The 19,929-nt window shown below is 49.8% G+C and overlaps 5 gene segments (V, D, J or C); all 5 read left to right on the plus strand.

Moving 5' to 3' along the window:
• Window positions 1–4,125: 4,125 nt before the first annotated feature.
• LOC129658399 (probable non-functional T cell receptor beta variable 6-7) lies at window positions 4,126–4,814 on the plus strand. The segment is given in 3 exon segments: window positions 4,126–4,174; window positions 4,262–4,560; window positions 4,779–4,814. Coding segments are annotated over 3 exon segments (384 nt in total).
• Window positions 4,815–8,210: 3,396 nt separating this feature from the next.
• On the plus strand, window positions 8,211–8,705 carry LOC129658694 (T cell receptor beta variable 6-9-like). The segment is given in 2 exon segments: window positions 8,211–8,259; window positions 8,347–8,705. Coding segments are annotated over 2 exon segments (408 nt in total).
• A 1,676-nt stretch (window positions 8,706–10,381) lies between these two features.
• Window positions 10,382–11,187, plus strand: LOC129658693 (T cell receptor beta variable 5-6-like). The segment is given in 2 exon segments: window positions 10,382–10,430; window positions 10,564–11,187. Coding segments are annotated over 2 exon segments (444 nt in total).
• Window positions 11,188–14,810: 3,623 nt separating this feature from the next.
• On the plus strand, window positions 14,811–15,506 carry LOC129658695 (T cell receptor beta variable 5-1-like). The segment is given in 2 exon segments: window positions 14,811–14,859; window positions 14,991–15,506. Coding segments are annotated over 2 exon segments (414 nt in total).
• Window positions 15,507–18,574: 3,068 nt separating this feature from the next.
• Window positions 18,575–19,721, plus strand: LOC129658696 (T cell receptor beta variable 9-like). The segment is given in 2 exon segments: window positions 18,575–18,966; window positions 19,082–19,721. Coding segments are annotated over 2 exon segments (444 nt in total).
• The last annotated feature ends 208 nt before the right edge of the window (window positions 19,722–19,929 follow it).

Raw genomic sequence — 19,929 nt, forward strand, 5'->3', positions numbered from 1 at the left:
GGAGCAGAGACTTGGAGAAACATGGTAGGTGGAGGGACAATCTCAGGACTGTGGTCAGTTATGCAGAAATGGAGCCTTGAAGTCCTACTGGGACACATGAGTTAAACAGGGCAACAGGAAGCCAGAAGGATTTCCACAAGATATAAACTACAGATACATGCAAATAAATAGAAGTAATACACGTATTAATGTGAATTACCTCTGGACTAGAACACACACAAAATTTAATCAGTTTTACAGAAGAGTTGCATCAACTTGTACAGCTTATGTCCATTGATCTGGATGGGGCTCCGGGTTGTGAACTTATCTCTGAGGTTCATTTCTGATTTGAGCCTCTGGGGGAAGGGGCGTGGCCCCCTGAGTGACAGGTTGGCTTCGGGCCTGGCAGGGACAGTGACATCTCAGAAAGACTCCCTAGAGAGCACCTCTCCCTCTCATCCACACTCAGACCAGAGGGCCCTCCGCCTGCCCCACCCCCGCCATGAGCCCCTGCCTCCTGGGCTGTGTGGTCTTCTGTCTCCTGCAGGCAGGTGAGTCCTGGGGGGCAGGGTCCCCTTCGGGGTGCCAGCACTAAGCCTGTCCGCTGTGACTGCAGCATCGGTCCTCCTTCTCCACAGGGGCGGTCCATGCTGGGGTCTCTCAGGACCCCAGATTCCAGGTCTTGAGGAGAGGACAGAGCGCGACACTGACATGTACTCAGGATCTGAGCTTTAACTATTTGAACTGGTACCGACAAGACCCAGGACACAGGCTGAGGCTGATCCATTACTCAGTTATCCCTCCCTCCACGGAGAAAGGAGCCGTGCCTGAGGGCTACAGCGTCTCCAGACCAAGCACAGAGAACTTCCCTCTCAGGCTGGAGTCTGCCAACCGCTCCCAGACATCTGTGTACTTCTGCACCTGTGGTTATCCACGGCGCTGCCCGGCCACCTCCTCTCTGTGCAAAAAGATAAGGGACGCCCTGCATCCTGAAAGTCGGAGAGCCCCTTGCAGGCTTCTCACACGTGGAACCTTGGAACCCAGGGCCACATGCCTGCAGTGTGACACTGAGTATGCAGTCTCATATCATGCCCAGCTACATCGACGTCAAATATAGTGGACAGATGTTTTTTTTTATTTCAAAGTTTTATAACTTTAAAACTAAATGGGTATATATATATATATATATAAAATCTCTGTATATAACTCCATTACCTAGAATTAGTAATAATTTATATAGAAAATCTAGAAATACCTGGATCTGATTAATCAGAGGGGCCTATGGAAGGCCGTGTCCCAGGCTGTGCTCCCCTGAGCTCAGCGGAGTGTCTGTACTGAGGGTCTGTGTGATTCCACCTGAGCTTACTACTGTCAGTGCAATTAGTTTCTTCTTAGTGGAAATGTTGGATTCTACAGTCTTTTACCTCCAGAGGCTAAGAGGGAATTTGAAGATCAATCTTAAGTCAGTCAGCTTGGGAAGACAGTAGAACAAGTGTGTGTGTGTGTGTGTGTGTGTGTGTGTGTGTGTTCAGGGTGTGGGGTATTTACATTCTTGCTTAGGCAGAAGTCCCAGATCCATGAGACTGTGCACCATTGGCCACTAGGAGGCGCTGTGGGCCCACAGTAAGCAAGGGATCCTGGGAGGGGTGGAGAGTCACCCTGGGGAGGGCAGCTTTAAGGAACCTTGGCTACATGCCTGAATGAGAAAGCAGGTTTGAGTTCCCTAAGGTCCTGAGGTTCCAGGACCCATGGAACCAGTACAGACTCCTTGCTGCCCAGGAAAGTGGGGATGTGCCTGGATTCTCAGGATGTGCCCAGGGAGATGGTCTCCAGGAGCTGCAAGGGAAGTGGAGGTGAGGAGTGGGGGTGACTGGTGAGGGCTGGGTGATTGTCAGCTGATTGCCTGGTGATTGCCAGCCAGGTGAGTGCCTGGCTGTGTGTCAGGTAGGGGCTGGCAGAGGACAACAAGGTATGCTGTGGGCACTGGGGACATGGGGATGGTGCACCCTTCACACCCACCCCTTGCTCAGGGGCTGTTAAGGGCAGGAAGGGCATAGAGGGCTCACTTTTGTCCTGGCAAGGGGCCCAGAGGACAGGGCAGCCTGCACAGGCACAGAGCGGTGACGTCATAGGTAAATGCTCCAATCAGGAAGCAGGAGGGTCAGCACTTTACACCACTCACCCCAGGAGACCTGCCTCAGCCAGCAGCTCTCTTGGGTTCCTGATGCTGCCACAGGCTCCAGGCTCCTCTGCTGTGTGACCTCTTCCTTCTGGGAGCAGGTGAGTCCTGGACACAGTGTGGGAGCTTCTGAGACTTCTTTGCGTCCCTGCGATAGAAGCCTGGCGATGAGGGCTGCAGCAGGAGGCTTCCCCTGTCCTCTGCCCTCAGCTTCCTTGTCTCCTCCCAGCAGGCCTGGTGGATCCTGAAATCACCCAGACCCCGAATACCTGATCAAATCAAGAAAGCAGCAAGTGACGCTGAGATGTTCCCCTGAATCTGGACACCTCTCTGTGTACTGGTACCAACAGGCCCTGGGCCAGGGCCCCCAGTTCCTTGTTCAGTATTTCAATAGAATGTGAGAGGAGAAGCAAACCTATCAGGGCGATTCTCAGGTCAATATTTCAGTGACTCTACCTCTGAACTGAGTTCTACTCCTTGGAGCTGAAAGACTCATCCGTGCATCTCTGTACCAGCAGCCAAGACACAGCCCTGCATGATCAGGTGCTTCTGGAACAAAATCATCCTGCCCCAGCTCAGAAAGTGGTGTCAGGGTATCAACTGCCAGCCAGCCAGGCCTAATCCTGGGAGAGCAGACAGCCTTTCCCAGACATTCATGTCTTGATATGTTTTAATGCTCCCAAAGATCATACAACACAAGTATTATTTTAACTCTTTACACATCTGAGGGGGAGTGGCTTGATCAGATCTCATACTTCATAAATATCAGAACAAGGAATCAGATAAATATCAGAACAAGAAATGAGACTCACGTGTGTCCTTGTTACTGTGGTCTTCGCCCCCATTGTATGATTCTCCCATAAAACAATCAAACACATTTATATATCTTTTAAGGGATTTGACCCACATAGTTGTTAATAGTCATAAGCCTAAGATCTAGAAGCTGGGCTCATGTTATTACAGACCTAAGAAGAGCTGATGTTTAAGTTCAAAGGCTGTTAGGCAGGAAGAAGTGATAGTCTAGTGAAGGCCATCAGCTGGATAATTCTCTCCTACCCAGGAGAGGTTTAGGGTTTTTGTTCTATTCATTTCTTCATCTCATTGGATGAGGCTTACTACATTATGGAAGTTCATCTGCCTTGCCAATAAAGATGTTCATCTAATCTGATTTTAAAATCTATTGACAACTTAACAGATATTTATTTCTCATCAAGACATCCTCACAGGGACATTCAGAACAATGTGGAACTAAATATCTGTGGCCTAGTCAAGGTGACACATTAAATTAGTCACCCAACAACTTCCAGGCTTGCCTAGAAATTTAGAAAGCATGAAGTTCCTGGCACATAACAGGACTCTGGATTTCTTGATTGCCTTTGCTAATCTCTGACAGCCTCTTCCACCATTTCTTAGGTGCAAAGATAGAGATGGACATATTTTGCCTCCAGCTGAGGCCTTTAGAAATCACAGGGGAGAAAATATTTCTGCCTGTTGATTTAGTGCAGGAAATAAACCAGAGCATGTAACATACATCCCTCCTCAGGCATGTTAAAATCAACTTTACTGATGCATGGATTGTAGCTGACTCTTGAACAATGTGCTGTTTAGGAGCACTGAGTAACCCCCCAAGCCTGCAGCTAGAAATCTGCATATAACTTCACATACTTAGGAATGAAGAATTATCTCTGGAATACAACACACTTAAAGTCGTAAACTGTTTATAGAAAGGATACAACAACTCATAAGGCTCAAGTCCATTGATCTGGATGGGCTGTTTCTGTTTTGAACTGTTCACTCAGGTTCATTTCTGATTTGAGCCTCTGGGGGAAGAGGCGTGGCCCCTGAGTGACAGGTTGGCTGTGGGGCCTGGCAGGGACAGTGAAATCTCCCAAGGCCTCCCTGGAGCGCCCCTCTCCCCTCTCATCCACACTCAGACCAGACGGCCCTCCGCCTGCCCCGCCCCCACCATGAGCCCCTGCCTCCTGGGCTGTGTGGTCTTCTGTCTCCTGCAGGCAGGTGAGTCCTGGGGAGCAGGGGCCCCTTCGGGGTGCCAGTACTAAGCCTGTCCGCTGTGACTGTAGCATCGGTCCTCCTTCTCCACAGGGGCGGTCCATGCTGCTGTCACTCAGGACCCCAGATTCCAGGTCGTGAGGACAGGACAGAAGGCTACACTGGCATGTACTCAGGATCTGGGTCATGACCGCATGTACTGGTACCGGCAAGACCTGGGACACGGGCTGAGGCTGATCCATTACTCATTTGCTGCTCCCGACACGGAGAAAGGAGACATACCCGAGGGCTACAGCGTCTCCAGACCAAGCACAAAGGACTTCCCTCTCACTCTGGAGTCTGCCAACCGCTCCCAGACATCTGTGTACTTCTGTGCCAGCAGTTACTCCACGGTGCTGCACGGCCACCTCCTTTCTGTTCAAAAAAGCAGATGAGGGCCCCGCAGCCTCGAACTCAGGGAGCCCCTTGCAGGCTCCTAGCACCTGGAGACTCGGAGCCCACAGACACGTACTGGCAGCATAGCCAGCGATGTTTGATCTTCCTGGCACGGACCTGAGAATAGGGCCTCGTGGACATGTGTCCACCCTCACTCTCTGTCTTTTCACTCTAGCTGCCATGTGAGCCTAAGGATGCTACCCAGCTATGACTGCTAGTCATCGGTCTGAACATGAGGCCATCAGGAGGGAAGGTTGTTGGGAAATGAGATACATCTAGACCCTCTTGTCTCTCCCCGGGCACCACATGCCTGTCACTATGGAAGGCTCTCCCCCAGGGTGGCCCTTGAGTGGTCTCTGCTCTTGTCCAACTTTCCCAGATGTGGGCCTTTCTCTCCCACCTTCCTGGCCCTCGTTCCCACTCTTCTCTACTTCAGCTTTGCTGCTCCTCCCTCATCTGCGTCATGTCCTTGCCCATCACCCAGGGAACCTTGTAATGATCCCTAACTGGGCCTGTTTGAGTATGTTCTCTGGGGTCCTCAAAGAGAATGCAACCTCAGTTAAATATTAATCATCCACAATTGCTTGGTCGTCCCTGAGGAGGAGAGACCAGCTGTGTGTGTATGTATTCTCCACCATTGCCTGTCTTTAGCATCTAAATTGCTTAGACCCTGATGCTGGAAAGACTGAAAGCAAGAGGAGAAGGGGGTGGCAGAGAACAAGGTGGTTAGATAGCATCACCGACTAACAGACATGAATTTGTGCAAACTGTGGGAGATAGTGAATACAGGGGAGCCTGGGACGCTGCAATGCATGTGGTTTTAATGAGTTGGACTCAAGTTAGCCACTGAAGAACAACACCACCACCGACAAAACCTAACCCGTTTGTAGCATCTCCCTCACCACAATCTTCTAAAAGTCAAGTATTAAATATTTCTTGCATGAGCACATTTCTTTTCTCTTGAAATACAAAATCATGAATCAGCTATGGCAGGCTGGTGTGTGTGTTTGTGTTTCTAATTATGTGTGTGTTCTTTAGAAAAACAAAACAAGGAAAAACACAGTTCAATCGGCAAACAGTGAAATATTTTCTAATATGAACACATCCCATGACTATTAAAACTGGGCAGACAGTCTTGATTTCCACCCATAGAGCACATGGGGACGCTGTGTAGCTGAGAAACTCCACAGGTTTCTGGGCAGAGCAAGCAGACAGACCTAGTGCCTGGGACCAGGAGGCTTAAGGAAAGCTTTATTTGGTGTTCTTATCTCTAGAAGCCTTACTAGCATAGGCACTAATTTGCAGGCTTGCTGTCCCAGCTGGGAGCCATGATCTTCAACTATGCAGTGCTGAGGGAGCCTCTGAGGTTGCAGCAAAAGTGAAGGGTATGGAACTAGGAGGTGGTAGGAAAGAGAAACAGAAAACAGCAACACCTGCCTGAAGAGAAAAGCGAAGGAGCCATGGGGAAGGGTATCGGGCATAAACTCAGCCTCGCCTAGACCAGCAGTCCAGCTCACACAACATCTAAGAGACTTTGCAGGACAGAGCAGGGTTCCTGGATCAGCAACCTGGAATGATAGGTCAGATTCCTTGGAACCAGCAGAGGCAATGACATCAGATCGGTGACGTCACTGCCTCACCTCCATTCAGAGGAAGAAGGCCCAGAACCCCAGCTCTCAGAGAAGCAGAGCTCTGAGCAAGGAGACGCCTCCCAGCTGTGCCCCTCCTGCTGTGGGCTGGAGCCCTTTCTGCTGTATGGCTCTGTGTCTCCTGGCAGCAGGTGGGTCCTTGGCACAGGGGGGAATCCGTGTTCCTGGTCTGACTCTGCCTGAATGCAAGGCACCATCGGGTTCTCTCCCACATTCTTTCTCAGCCCCAGTCTTCTTCCCCCACAGGCCTTGTGGATTCTGGAGTCACCCAAACCCCGAGATACCTGATTAAAGCAAGAGGACAGCGAGGGGCCCTGAGATGCTCCCCGATCTCTGGACACCTCTCCGTGTACTGGTACCAACAGGCCCTGGGCCAGGGCCCTGTGTTCCTCGTTCAGTATTACAGGCAGGATGTGAGTGGAGAAGCACAGCTCCCAGATCGATTCTCAGGAAAACAGTTTAGTGACTTTCACTCTGAGCTGAACTTGAGCTCCTTGGAGCTGACAGACTCAGCCGTGTATCTCTGTGCCAGCAGCCAAGACACAGCCCTGCATGATCAGGTGCCTCTGGGACAGAAACACTCCTGCCCCAGCTCAGGAAGTGGCTGTGAGGGTGACTGCCTGCCTGTCAGGCCTAGATAGATCTGATAGTCTCTCCCAGACATACTTCCTCTGCTATGTTTTAATGCTTCCAAAGATCATTCTAGGTAAGAATTATTTTACCTGTTTATACATCGGAGGGGAACTGACTTGTCCACATCTTGTATGGCATTACTTTCAGATCAAGGAATTTGATTCAAGTCTGTCTTGATTACTTGTGGTCTTTGCCCCCATAAAACTGTTCCCCACATAGAATAAATAATACACTTAAACACACACACACATGCACATATACACACACATACTCACATGCATGTTTTAAAGCAACCAGCTCACATAGTTGTTAAGGCTGGTAAGTCCAAAAGCTGCAAGCGGGTCTGGTGCTACTAGAGACTGAGGGGGAGCTGATGTTTAAGTTCAAAAGCAGAAGATCTAATGGTCCAGTGAGAAGGCCATCGGCTGACAATTATCTCTTACTTGGAGAAGGATCAACGTTTTCGTCTATTCATCTCTTTACTTGGTGTCATGAAGGCCACTGACATTATGGAGGGTCATCTGCTTTATGAACTAAAAGGTTAATCTAATCTATTATTAAAATATACTTATTCACATGTTAAGTTTTCCAGAAACACCCCCTTAGGAGCATCCAGAAAAATAAAGCTAAATAGCCACGGCAGAGTCAAGTTGACAGTCAGTAGGGTCTGACTCTGTGCGACCCCCTGGACCCCAGCACTCCAACCTCCCTGTCCATCACCAACTCCCTGGGTTTACCCAAACGCATATCCATTGAGATGGTGATGCCATTCAAACATCTCATCCTCTGTCATCCCCTTCTCCTCCTGCCTTGAATCCGGCCCAGCATCAGGGTCTTTTCAAATGCATCAGTTCTTCCCATCAGGTGGCCAAAATGTTGGAGTTTGAGCTTCAGCATCAGCCCTTGCAATGACTATTCAGGAGTGATTTCCTTTAGGATGGACTGCTTGGATCTCCTTACAGTCCAAGTGACTCTCAGGAGTCTTCTCAAACATCACAATTCAAAAGCATCAGTTCTTTGTATAGTCCAACTCTCACATCCATAAATGACTACTGGAGAAACCATAGCTTTGACTAGATGGACCTTTTTGGTAAAGTAATGTCTCTGCTTTTTAATATGCTGCCTAGGTCGGTCATATGTGAACTGCTCACTTAGGTTCATTTCTGATTTGAGCCTCTGGGGGAAGAGGCGTGGCCCTGAGTTACAGGTTAGCTCTGGGGTATGGCAGGGGCAGTGACCTCTCAGAGGGAGAGCCCCTCTGGAGAGCCCCTCGCCCTCTCATCCACACTCAGACCAGACGGCCCTCCGCCTGCCCCGCCTCGGCCATGAGCCCCTGCCTCCTGGGCTGTGTGGTCTTCTGTCTCCTGCATGCAGGTGAGTCCTGGGGGGCAGGGTCCCCTTCGGGGTGCCAGCACTAAGCCTGTCCGCTGTGACTGCAGCATCGGTCCTCCTTCTCCACAGGGGCGGTCCATACTGGGGTCACTCAGGACCCCAGATTCCAGGTCCTGAGGAGAGGACTGAGCATGACACTGAAATGTACTCAGGATCTGGGTCATGACCGCATGTACTGGTACCGACTAGACCCAGGACACGGGCTAAGGCTGATCCATTACTCAGTTGGTGTGCACACTAGCGAGCCAGGAAACATGCCCGACGGGTACAGCGTCACTAGATCAAACACAGAGAACTTTCCTCTCATGCTGGAGTCTGCCAACCGCTCCCAGACAGTTGTGTACTTCTGTGCCAGCAGTTACTCCAGGGCGCAGCAGGGTCACCTGCTCTCTGTTGAAAAAGACAAGGGCCTACATGCAGGATCCTAGCACTGAGAACCTAATGCCCTGGGGACCACGTGCCAGCACTGTGACCCTGATGTGTGACCTGGACAGGCCTGGATCTGACTCCAGGGACTCGCAGACACATGTCCACCATCAGTCTCTGTCTTTCCTTTGCATCCTCCCTGGAGGCAGTTCAGAAAGCATCCAGTTCTGACTAGTTCTGACTCTTCCTCATCAGCTTAAGACCTCCCGAAGGGAAGAATATTAGTAAATCAGATATATCTAGACCCTCTTGTCTCTCCCAGAGCCTCATTGCTGTCTCTCTGGAAGTTTCTCCGGCAGCCTAGCTTTCAAGTGCTCCCTGCTCTTGCCCACCAGAGGGGCGGGTCTTTCCTCCTTTACTGCCTTGGGCTCAGCTCCCCTGCCCTCTCTGTCCAGACACACTTCTCTCCCTTCATCTGGGTCATGTCCCTTCCCATGACACAGCGAACTTTGTAACCAAGCATAAGCGGTCGTGTTTGAGCAAGTTCTTGGGGTCATCAAAGAGAAAACAACCTCAGTTAATTGGAAACCAGCCAAAATCCCTTGGGAGTCCATTCCCAGGAGGAGAGACAGGCGGGGGGTGTGTGTTCTCCTTCCTGCCCCTCTTTCTTAGCATCTCAATTAACCTGGACCAGGTTGCCACCATTTCCTTCAGAGAAATATTCTCGAAGTCAAAATATTTCCTCCATGGTATCTTATTATATCAAGATTTACAAGTTCATAGGAAATAAATAGGTTAATACACATTTCAATAGGAAATCTGAAAATACATGCCTCTGATCAATCAGAAGTAGTTATGAAGACATGTTTGCAGGCAGATTCACTTGAGATCATCTGAGCGTTTATTTTATGACATATATTTCCATTTTAGCTAACTACCATCATTGTAGTGGTGAAGCAATGATTTCCTTGTTAGGAAAACGGTCAGATCATACAGTCTTCTACCTCCAGAGGCTAAGAGTGGATTTGAAGATCAACCCTAATCAGCCAGGCTAGGAAAGCAGTAGAACAGATATGTGTGTGTGTGTATGTGTTTGTATTTATGTTGTGGGATTTTTGAAACCTTGCTTCAGAGGCTGCAAATCCATGAGACCATGGACCTTCGGCCACTAGGAGGCACTGTGTTTCCATGGTAAGCAGGGTGCCCTGGGAGGGGTTGAGAGTCACCTGGAGAAGGAAGCTTAAGGGAACCTTGGCTACATGCCTGCACCTGGGAGCAGGTTTGAGTTCCCTGAGTGGTCCTGGGACACATGGAGCCAGCACAGACTCCTCTCTGCTCAGGGAAGAGGGGTCGTGCCTGGAGCCTCAGGATGTGCCCAGGGGGCCATCTGTGGAGCAGCATGGGAAGGGGAGGGTGAGAAGTTGGGGTATCTGGTGAGGGCTGGGTGTCAGGCAGGGTCAGGCGGAGCAGAACAAATGCGTGTGGACACATGGGACCAGGGGACGAAGCTCCCCTCACACCTATACTTCCTGGCGGCTCTCAGGACAGGGAATAGCATAGAGGAGCCAGCCCTGGGTCCTGCCAAGGGGTTCTGGGGATAAGGGCAGCCTGCAGAGACACAGAGCAGTGACGTCATAGGCAAATGCTCCAATCAGGGAACAGGAGGGTCAGCAATTTACACCACTCATCCCAGGAGCCCTGCCTCCAGCCAGCAGCAGTCCTGGGTCCTGATGCTGTCATGGGCTCCAGGCTCCTCTGCTGTGTGACTCTCTGCCTCCTGGGAGCAGGTGAGTCCTGGACACAGTGTGGGAGCTTCTGAGATGTCTTTGCCTCCCTGAGATAGAAGCCTGGCAATGAGGGCTGCAACAGGAGGCTCCCCTGTGCTGTGTCCTCAGCTTCCTTCTGTCTCCTTCCCAACAGGTCTGGTGGATTCTGGGGTCACCCAGACCCCCAAATATCTGATCAAATCAAGAAAGCAGCAAGTGATACTGAGATGTTCCCCTGAGTCTGGACACACCTCTGTATCCTGGTACCAACAGGCCCTGGGCCAGGGCCCCCAGTTCCTTGTTCAGTATTATAATGGGCGAGAGAATGAGAAAGGAAACATGCCAGATCGATTCTCAGGTGAACAATTCCGTGACTTTAGCTCTCAGATGAACCTGAGCTCCTTGGAGCTGACAGACTCAGCCGTGTATCTCTGTGCCAGCAGCCAAGACACAGCCCTGCATGATCAGGTGCCTCTGGGACAAAAACACTTCTGCCCTAGCTCAGGAAGTGGTTGTGAGGGTGACTGCCTCTCTTCCAGGCCTAGATAGATCCAATAGACTCTCCCAGAAATTCTTCCTCTGCTCTGTTTTAATGCTCCCAAAGATCATGCTAGGTAAGTATTATTTTACCTGTTCATACATCTGAGGGGAACTGACTTGTCCACATCTTATATGTCATTGCTTTCAGAGCAAGGAATTTGATTCAAGCCTGTCCTCATTACTTTTGGTCTTCGCCCCCATAAAACTTTCCCCCACATAGAATAAATGATACACAGAAACACACACACACGCACACAAACACACACATACACACATACATGTTTTAAAGCAATTGGCTCACATAGTTGTTAAGGCTGGTAAGTCCAAATGCTGCAAGCGGGTCTGGTGCTACTAGAGACTGAGGGGGAGCTGATGTTTAAGTTCAAAAGCAGAAGGACTAATGGTCCAGTGTGAAGGCCATTGGCTGACAATTATCTCTTACTTGGGGGAAGATCAGTGTTTTCGTCTATTCATTTCTTCACCTGGTTTCATGAAGGCCACTGACATTATGGAGGGTCATCTGCTTTATGAATTAAAATGTTAATCTAATCTATTATTAAAAAATACATATTCACATGTTGAAAGTGAAGTCGCTCAGTCGTGTCCGACTCTTTGCGACTCCATGGACTGTAGCCCACGAGGCTTCTCCATTCATGGAATTTTCTAGGTAAGAATATTGGAGTGGGTTGCCATTTCCTTCTCGAGGGCATCTTCCCAACCCAGGGATTGAACCCTGGTCTCCCACATTGCGGGCAGACGCTTTACCATCTGAGCCAAAAAATATCCCTCTTTGGAGCACCCAAAATAAAACTAAATATCCAAGGCAGAGTCTAGTTGACTTATTGGATTTGTCAGGACACCACCTTCCAGGGCTGCACAAGAAGTTAATAAGCATGAAGTCCCTGGCAGGTGACAGGACTCTGGATTTCTTGACTCCCTTTGCTAATCTCTGACAGCCTCCTCTAGTGCTTCCTAGGTGCAAAAGTAGATATGGACACATTTTGACTTCAAACCCTATACTTGAGGACTTCAGATGTCATAGGAAAGAAAGTAATTATGCTTGCCGGTTCCATACATGAGATAAACAGAGCATGTAACTTACCCTCAGGCGTTTTTACATTAACTTTATTGCCATATGAATTATAGTTAACATTTGAATAATGTGAAGTTTGGGGGCCCTGAACCAGCCTTAACCCTGCTGTAAAATTTGTTTAAAATTCAATCAACCCTGTTTATGATTTCACATACCCAGATTCAACCAGCCACAGTTGTGTGGTACTGTGAAAAGGGAAAGTGAATGTCACTCAATCGTGTCTGACTCTTTGCAACCCCATGGACTATACAGTCCATGAAATATAAATTCTCTCCAGGCCAGAATACTGGAGTGGGTAGTCTTTCTCTTCTCCAGCAGATCTTCCCAACCCAAGGATCCAACTCAGGTCTCTCATACTGCAGGCAGATTCTTTACCAGATGAACAACAAAGTCTGTAGTTAGTATCTATTAAAAATTCCACACAAAACTGGACGCATGAAATTCAAAACAGTGTGGTCCAAGGGGTCCGCTATATATACATTAACGTTACACACTGCACAGTGAACAGATGAATGGCTCTGATCAATCCATGTGTGTGTGCCCATGGAACGTTCACCTATAAAGACTGAGAACATTTCATCACCAAAAATCCTCTGAGGCCCCATTCCCAGGCCTGTCTCCTTCCCTGACAACCAGCAGTATGATTCCTCTTGCCGTCATTTTTTTTTTTAAAGTTCTCTTTAGCCCAGAGCTAAATATTTAAGCGATTGCTCCTGGAAAGTATTTTGGTTGAAGAAGTTCTTGAAAGCATGTAAGCATCATATCCATGTCAGGGACTATCCTATCTGGAGATGGATGGTTTGGAAAATGACCATCCAAAGGTCTTTTCTGCTGGTACAAGAATTTTTTTTTTTTTATGCACTTTCATAAATTTCTTTTCTCGTGCACACATTATCTGAAATGATTTTATGATGCTATTTTGAGAGGAAGTCCTCATCTCCGAGGAAATTCCTTTGAGGTCCCATGTGATATGCACACAGCACGGCCTCCTGCTCACACACTGGTGCTGGGACTGAGCAGGCAACCAGCAGCAGCAATTTGGTGAGAGATCATTTCATGTCAGGAGAAAGCTTGCGTTTGATTTGACCCCAGTGTTCGAGTCACAGGAGTTAAATTGAAAAGTCCCCCTTTCTGTAGCGCCCTGGCCTGGTCACTAGTCTCCTGCACTGTGGGTCTCACTGTCTCTTGGACCAGAGACATTCTGAGCACAGGAATGGATCCCATGGACTTGCCAGGCCCCGATTCAAGGCTTTTTTGTGGCTACAACATCGAGCTCATTCATTGCTTCTGACTTTAGTTTCTGTGTTTTTGTCTCTGAGGCCCAGGGAATGGTTAGTCACCCAGACCCCAGACGTGTGATCGGGTTCCGTGGAAACCAGCTCATCAGGAGGTCACCATGGTCACCCACTCATGACCACGTGCACGATATTCAGGTTCAGAAATTATTGAGAATTTGAAAATCAGAGCAGCAGAGCATGGCAGCCAGTGCAGGGTCCTTCCAAATGTGAGGTTTGTGCATGTGATCCAGTCTGGGCCTCTAGGATATCGGTTACTGAATGGCTGCCCCGCTTCACAAGGAAGTACCCCCATGGATGGATGTCTCAGGTAAAATTGGAGCATTTTTCCTTTACCCTGGGGTCAGCCATCTCTCCTGACATCCCTCCCACGTCTGTACTCCTTTGTGCCAACATGTCGTCCGTGGTGCTGGGCAACCAGCTTCTTTCCTCAAAGCAAGCTGGGTCACAGGCCTGAGGCGGTTCGGCTTGCTGTTCCCCAACCCCTCAGACACGACAAGAAGCACGTGCTAAGGTGGACATGAAGGACCTGAGCCTGCGTGTGAGAGGCCTCCTGTCAGTCGGTGAATTAATAAGAAAGGGAGCCCAAGGATTCCTTAAGTGTCGATGAGCCTGCCCTAAGGTTAAGGGACGAGATTCTGGAATCTAGTGCTGCACTTAATTCCTTCTTAGTATAAATGTCTGATCATACAGTCTTTTACCTCCACAGGCTAAGACTAGACTTGAAGATCAACCCTAATTCATCCAGGCTGGGAAGGCAGCAGATGAGGGATGTGTGTATGTGTGTGTGTGTGTGTTTGTGTGAGTAGGGGTTGAAAGTGTGGAGTGCGGGGAATTTGTATTCTTGTTTTAGATGGAAGGCACAGATCCATGAAACCATTGGCCTCTAGGAGGCACTGTGGGCCCATGGTAAGCAGGGTGTGATGGAGGGGGTTGAGAGTCACCCTGGAGAGGGTAGCTTAGGGGAACCTTGACTACATGCCTGCATCAGAAAGTAGGTTTGGCTCCCTGAGTGGTCCAGGGATGCATGGACTCAGCACAGACTCCTGACTGCCCAGGGGAATGGGGACATGCCTGACGCCTCAGGATATGCCCAGGAAATCTTCTCCTGGAGCAGCATGGGGAGTGGAGGGTGAAGGGATTAGTGTGGCTGGTGAGGGCTGCGTGATGAGTGACTGACAGGGACAGGAAGAGAAGAAAAAGGCATGTTAAGGGCATATGGGGACATGGGGACAGTGCTCACTTCACACCCACCCTTGGCTGAGGGGCTGTGCAGAACAAGGAATGCTTTAGAGGAACCAGCCCTGGGTCCTGCCAAGGGGTCCAGTGGACAAGGGCAGCCTGCAGAGGCACAGATCAGTGATATCATAGGCAAATGCTCCAATCAGGGAAGTAGGAGGGTCAGCACTTTACACCACTCACCCCAGGAGCCCCGCCCCCAGCCAGCAGTAGTCCTGGGTTCCTGATGCTGCCATGGGCTCCAGGCTCCTCTGTTGTGTGACTCTAAGCCTCCTGGGAGCAGGTGAGTCCTGGACACAGTGTGGGAGTTTCTGAGATGTCTTTGCCTCCCTGCGATAGAAGCTTGACGATGAGGGCTGCATCAGGAGGCTTCCCTGTGCTCTGTCCTCAGCTTCCTTGTCTCCTCCTCAACAGGCCTGGTGGATTCTGAAGTCACCCAGACCCCCGAGTACCTGATCAAATCAAGAAAACAGCAAGTGATTCTGAGATGGTCCCCTGACTCTGGACACAGATCTGTGTACTGGTACCAACAGGCCCTGGGCCAAGGCCTCCAATTCCTCATTCAGTATTACAATAGGGCAGAGTATGAGAAAGGAAACATATCAGATCAATTCTCAGGAAAACAGTTCAGTGACTCTAGCTCTGAGCTGAACTTGACTTCCTTGGAGCTGATGGACTCAGCGGTGTATCTCTGTGCCAGCAGCCAAGACACAGCCCTGCATGATCAGGTGCCTCTAGGACAAAAACACTCCTGCCCCAGCTCAGGAAGTGGTGCCTGAGTGTCAGCTGCCAGCCTGCCAAGCCCAGTCTCTGGTGGAGCGATAGACTTTCCCAGATATTCACTTCTTGATATGTTTTAATGCTCACTAATGTCATCATTTTATCTGTTTGTACATCTCAGGGGACGTGAGTTGCCCAGATCTCATACTTCATAAATGTTTCAGCTAGCATCCCGGCTCAAGTGTATTCTCAACACCCGTGGTCCCTTCGCTCATGGATCTGTGTACACAGCAAGGTATATACACGCATTGTATTATGTGTAACAAGATACAGTTTGGGGCTCTGTGATATGAACTGTTACTGAATGAATGGCAGCCACACTTCACAAGGAGGTATTCCCATGAGAGGAATGTCTCAGATAAAAACTAAGCATTTTTCATTACCCTAGAGTCTGCACCTTCCTCCACGTCCCTCCTGCCTCTGTACTCCTTTGTGCCAAAATGTCATTCTGTGCCGGGCACCCAGCTTATCTCCACCCAGAAAGGTGGGTCACCAGCATGAGGGGGCTCTGCTTGCTCCCTCCCCCCAACTCGGGAATCACGGGCTGCTGTGAACATGAAGGAGGTGTACCTGCATTTGATCGTCTGTCAGTGAATTGATTAGAAGCAGACCAAAGAATTCCTCAAATGTTGATGAGCCTGCAATGAGGTTGGGAGCAGAAACCTGGAGAAACACGGTAGGTGGAGGGACTGTCTCAGGACTGTGGGCAATGTTGTGGAAAGGAAGCCTTGAAGTGCTGCTGCTAAGTCGCTTCAGTTGTGTCCAACTCTGTGCAACCCCATAGGCGGCAGCCCACCAGGCTCCCCCGTCTCTGGGATGTTCCAGGCAAGAACACTGGAGTGGGGTGCCATTGCCTTTTCCGCTTGAAGTGCTCTTGGGACACATATCATAAAGGGCAGCAGAACACCAGAAGGATTTCCCCAGGATTCAAAACTTCAGAAATATGTAGACAAATACAAGTAATATACATGTTAATGAAGACTTATGTCTGGACTAGAACATACAAAACATTGAATCAGTTTAACATCTGCAGAAAAGCCTTTAACATTTACAGAAAGGTTACAGCAACCTGTGAGATTAAGTCTCTTGTTCTGGATGGGTCTCCATGTTGTGAACTGTTCACTCAGGTTCATTTCTGATTTGAGCCTCTGGGGGAAGGGGCGTGGCCCCTGAGTGACAAGTTGGCTCTGGGGCCTGGCAGGGACAGTGACATCTCAGAAGGATTCCCTGGAGAGCCCCTCTCCCCTCTCATCCACACTCAGACCAGAGGGCCCTCCTCCTGCCCCACCCCCGCCATGAGCCCCTGCCTCCTGGGCGGTGTGGTCTTCTGTCTTCTGCAGGCAGGTGAGTCCTGGGGGCAGAGTCCCTTTCTGGGTGCCAGCACTAAGCCTGTCCGCTGTGACTGCAGCATCGGTCCTCCTTCTCCACAGGGGCGGTCCATGCTGGGGTCACTCAGGACCCCAGATTCCAGGTCGTGAGGAGAGGACAGAGCGCGACACTGACATGTACTCAGGATCTGGGTCATGACCGCATGTACTGATACCGACAAGACCTGGGACACGGGCTGAGGCTGCTCCATTACTCAAATGGCCCTCCCACCACAGAGAAGGGAGATGTGCCTGAGGGTTACAGCATCTCCAGACCAAGCACAAATGATTTCCCTCTCACGCTGGAGTCTGCCAAACGCTCCAAGACATCTGTGTACTTCTGCGCCAGCAGTTACTCCACAGTGCTGCACGGCCACCTCCTTTCTGTGCAAAAAAGCAGATGAGGGCCCTGCAGCCTGGAACCTGGGGAGCCCCTTGCAGGCTCCTAGCACCTGGAATCTTGGAGCCCACAGACACATACTGGCAGCATAGCCAGCAATGTTTGATCTTCCTGGCACGGACCTGACAACAGGGCCTCGTGGACATGTGTCCACCCTCACTCTCTGTCTTTTCACTCGAGCTGCCACGTGAGCGTAAAGATGCTTCCCAGCTCTGACTGCTAGTCATCAGTCTGAACATGAGGCCTCCAAGAGGGAAGGTTGCTGGGAAATCAGGTACATCTAGACCCTCTTGTCTCTCCCCGGGCACTGCATGCCTGTCACTATGGAAGGCTCTCCCCCAGGCTGGCCCTTGAGTGATCTCTGCTCTTGTCCATCTTCCCCAGACGTGGGCCTTTCTCTCTCACCTTCCTGGCCCTCATTCCCACCCTTCTCTACTTCAGCCTTGCTGCTCCTCCCTCAACTGGGTCATGTCCTTGCCCATCACCCAGGGAACCTTGTAATGATCCCTAACTGGGCGTGTTTGAGCAGGTCCTCTGGGGTCCTCAAAGAGAATGCAACCTCAGTTAATTATTAATCATCCAAAATTCCTTGGTCATCCCTGAGGAGGAGAGACAAGCTGTGTGTGTATGTATTCTCCACCATGGCCTGTCTTTAGCATCTAAATAGCCTAGACCCTGATGCTGGGAAAGACTGAAAGCAAGAGGAGAAGGGGGTGGCCGAGCAAGAGTTGGTTAGATAGCATCACTGACTAACAGACATGAATTTGAACAAACTGTGGAACCCTGCTCTGTCCTGCAGTCTCTTAGATTACGTGTGAGCTGGACTGCTGGTGTTAGCGAGGCTGGGTTTATGCCCGACGCCCTTCCCCATGGTTCCTTCGCTTTTCTGTTCAGGCAGGTGTTGCTCTTTCCTACCACCTCCCAGTTCCATACCCTTCACTTTTGCTGATGAACAGCGGAGCCTGGTATGCTGCAATGCATGGGGTTTCAATGAGTTGGACTTGAGTTAGCAACTGAACACCACCACCACCAACAAAAGCTAACCAAAGTTGGAGCATCTCTCTCATCACAATCTTCTAAAAGTCAAAGTATTAAATATTTCCTGCATGAACTCATTTCTTTTCTCTTGAAATACAAAACCATAAATCAGCTATGGCAGGCTGGTTTGTGTGTTTGTGTTTCTAATTGTGTGTGTGTTCTTTAGAAAAGCAAAGCAAGCAAAAACACAGTTCAATCGGCAAACAGTAAAATATTTTCTAATATGAACACATCCATGACTATTAAATCTGGGCAGACAATCTTGGTTTCCATGCATAGAGCACATGGGGACTCTGTGCAGCTGAGAAACTCCACAAGTTTCTAGGGCAGAGCAAGCAGACAGAGCTAGTGCCTGGGACCAGGAGGCTTAAGAGAAAGCTTTATTTGGTGTTTTTATCTCTAGAAGCCTTACTAGGATAGGCACTAATTTGCAGCCTTGCTGTCCCAGCTGGGAGCCATGAAGTTCAACTATGCAGTGCTGAGGGAGCCCTGAGGTTGCAGTAAAAGTGAAGGGAATGGAGCTGGGAGGTGGTCCAGCTCACATGTCATCTAAGAGACTTTGCAGGACAGAGCAGGGTCCTGGATCAGCTGAGGTAGAATGAGAGCTCAGATTCCTGGGAACCAGCACAGGCAGTGACATCAGAGCAGTGACGTCACTGCCTCACCTCCAGTCAGAGGAAGGGGGCACAGAACCTCAGCTCTCAGAGAAGCAGAGCTCTGAGCAAGGAGGTGCCTCCCAGCTCTGCCCCTCCTGCCATGGGCTGCAGCCCCGTCTGCTGTGTGGCTCTGTGTCTCCTGGCAGCAGGTGGGTCCTTGGCACAGGGGGGAATCCGTGTTCCTGGCCTGACTCTGCCTGAATCCAAGGCATCATCGGGTTCTCTCCTGCGTTCTTTCTCAGCCCCAGTCTTCTTCCCCCACAGGCCTTGTGGATTCTGGAGTCACTCAAACCCCGAGATACCTGATTAAAGCAAGAGGAGAGCGAGGGACCCTTGGATGCTCCCGTGTCTCTGGACACCTCTCCGTGTACTGGTACCAACAGGCCCTGGGCCAGGGCCCCGAGTTCCTCGTTCAGTATTACAGGCAGGAAGTGAGGGGAGAAGCACAGCTCCCGGATCGATTCTCAGGAAAACAGTTTAGTGACTTTCACTCTGAGCTGAACTTGAGCTCCTTGGAGCTGACAGACTCAGCGTTGTATCTCTGTGTCAGCAGCCAAGACACAGCCCTGCATGATCAGGTGCCTCTGGGACAGAAACACTCCTGCCCCAGCTCAGGAAGTGGCTGTGAGGGTGACTGCCTGCCTGTCAGGCCTAGATAGATCTGATAGACTGTCCCAGACGTTCTTCCTCTGCTGTGTTTTACTGCTCCCAAACATCATCTAGGTAGTATTATTTTACCTGTTTATACATGAGGGAAAATGACTTGTCTACATCTTATATGTCATTACTTTCAGATCAAGGAATTTGATTCAAGCTTGTCCTCGTTAGTTGTGGTCTTTGCCCCTATAAAACTTTCCCCCACATAGAATAAATAATACACAGAAACACACACACACACACATGCACATACACACACACATACACACGTACATGTTTTAAAGCAATCGGCTCACATAGTCGTTAAGGCTGCTAAGTCCAAACGCTGCAAGCGAGTCTGGTGCTACTGAGACTGAGGCGAGCTGATGTTTAAGTTCAAAAGCAGAAGGACTAACAGCCCAGTGTGAAGGCCGTTGGCTGACAATTCTCTCTTACTTGGGGGAGGATCAGTGTTT

Source organism: Bubalus kerabau, chromosome 8 (assembly GCF_029407905.1).
Source record: "Bubalus kerabau isolate K-KA32 ecotype Philippines breed swamp buffalo chromosome 8, PCC_UOA_SB_1v2, whole genome shotgun sequence".
NCBI lineage: Eukaryota > Metazoa > Chordata > Mammalia > Artiodactyla > Bovidae > Bubalus > Bubalus kerabau.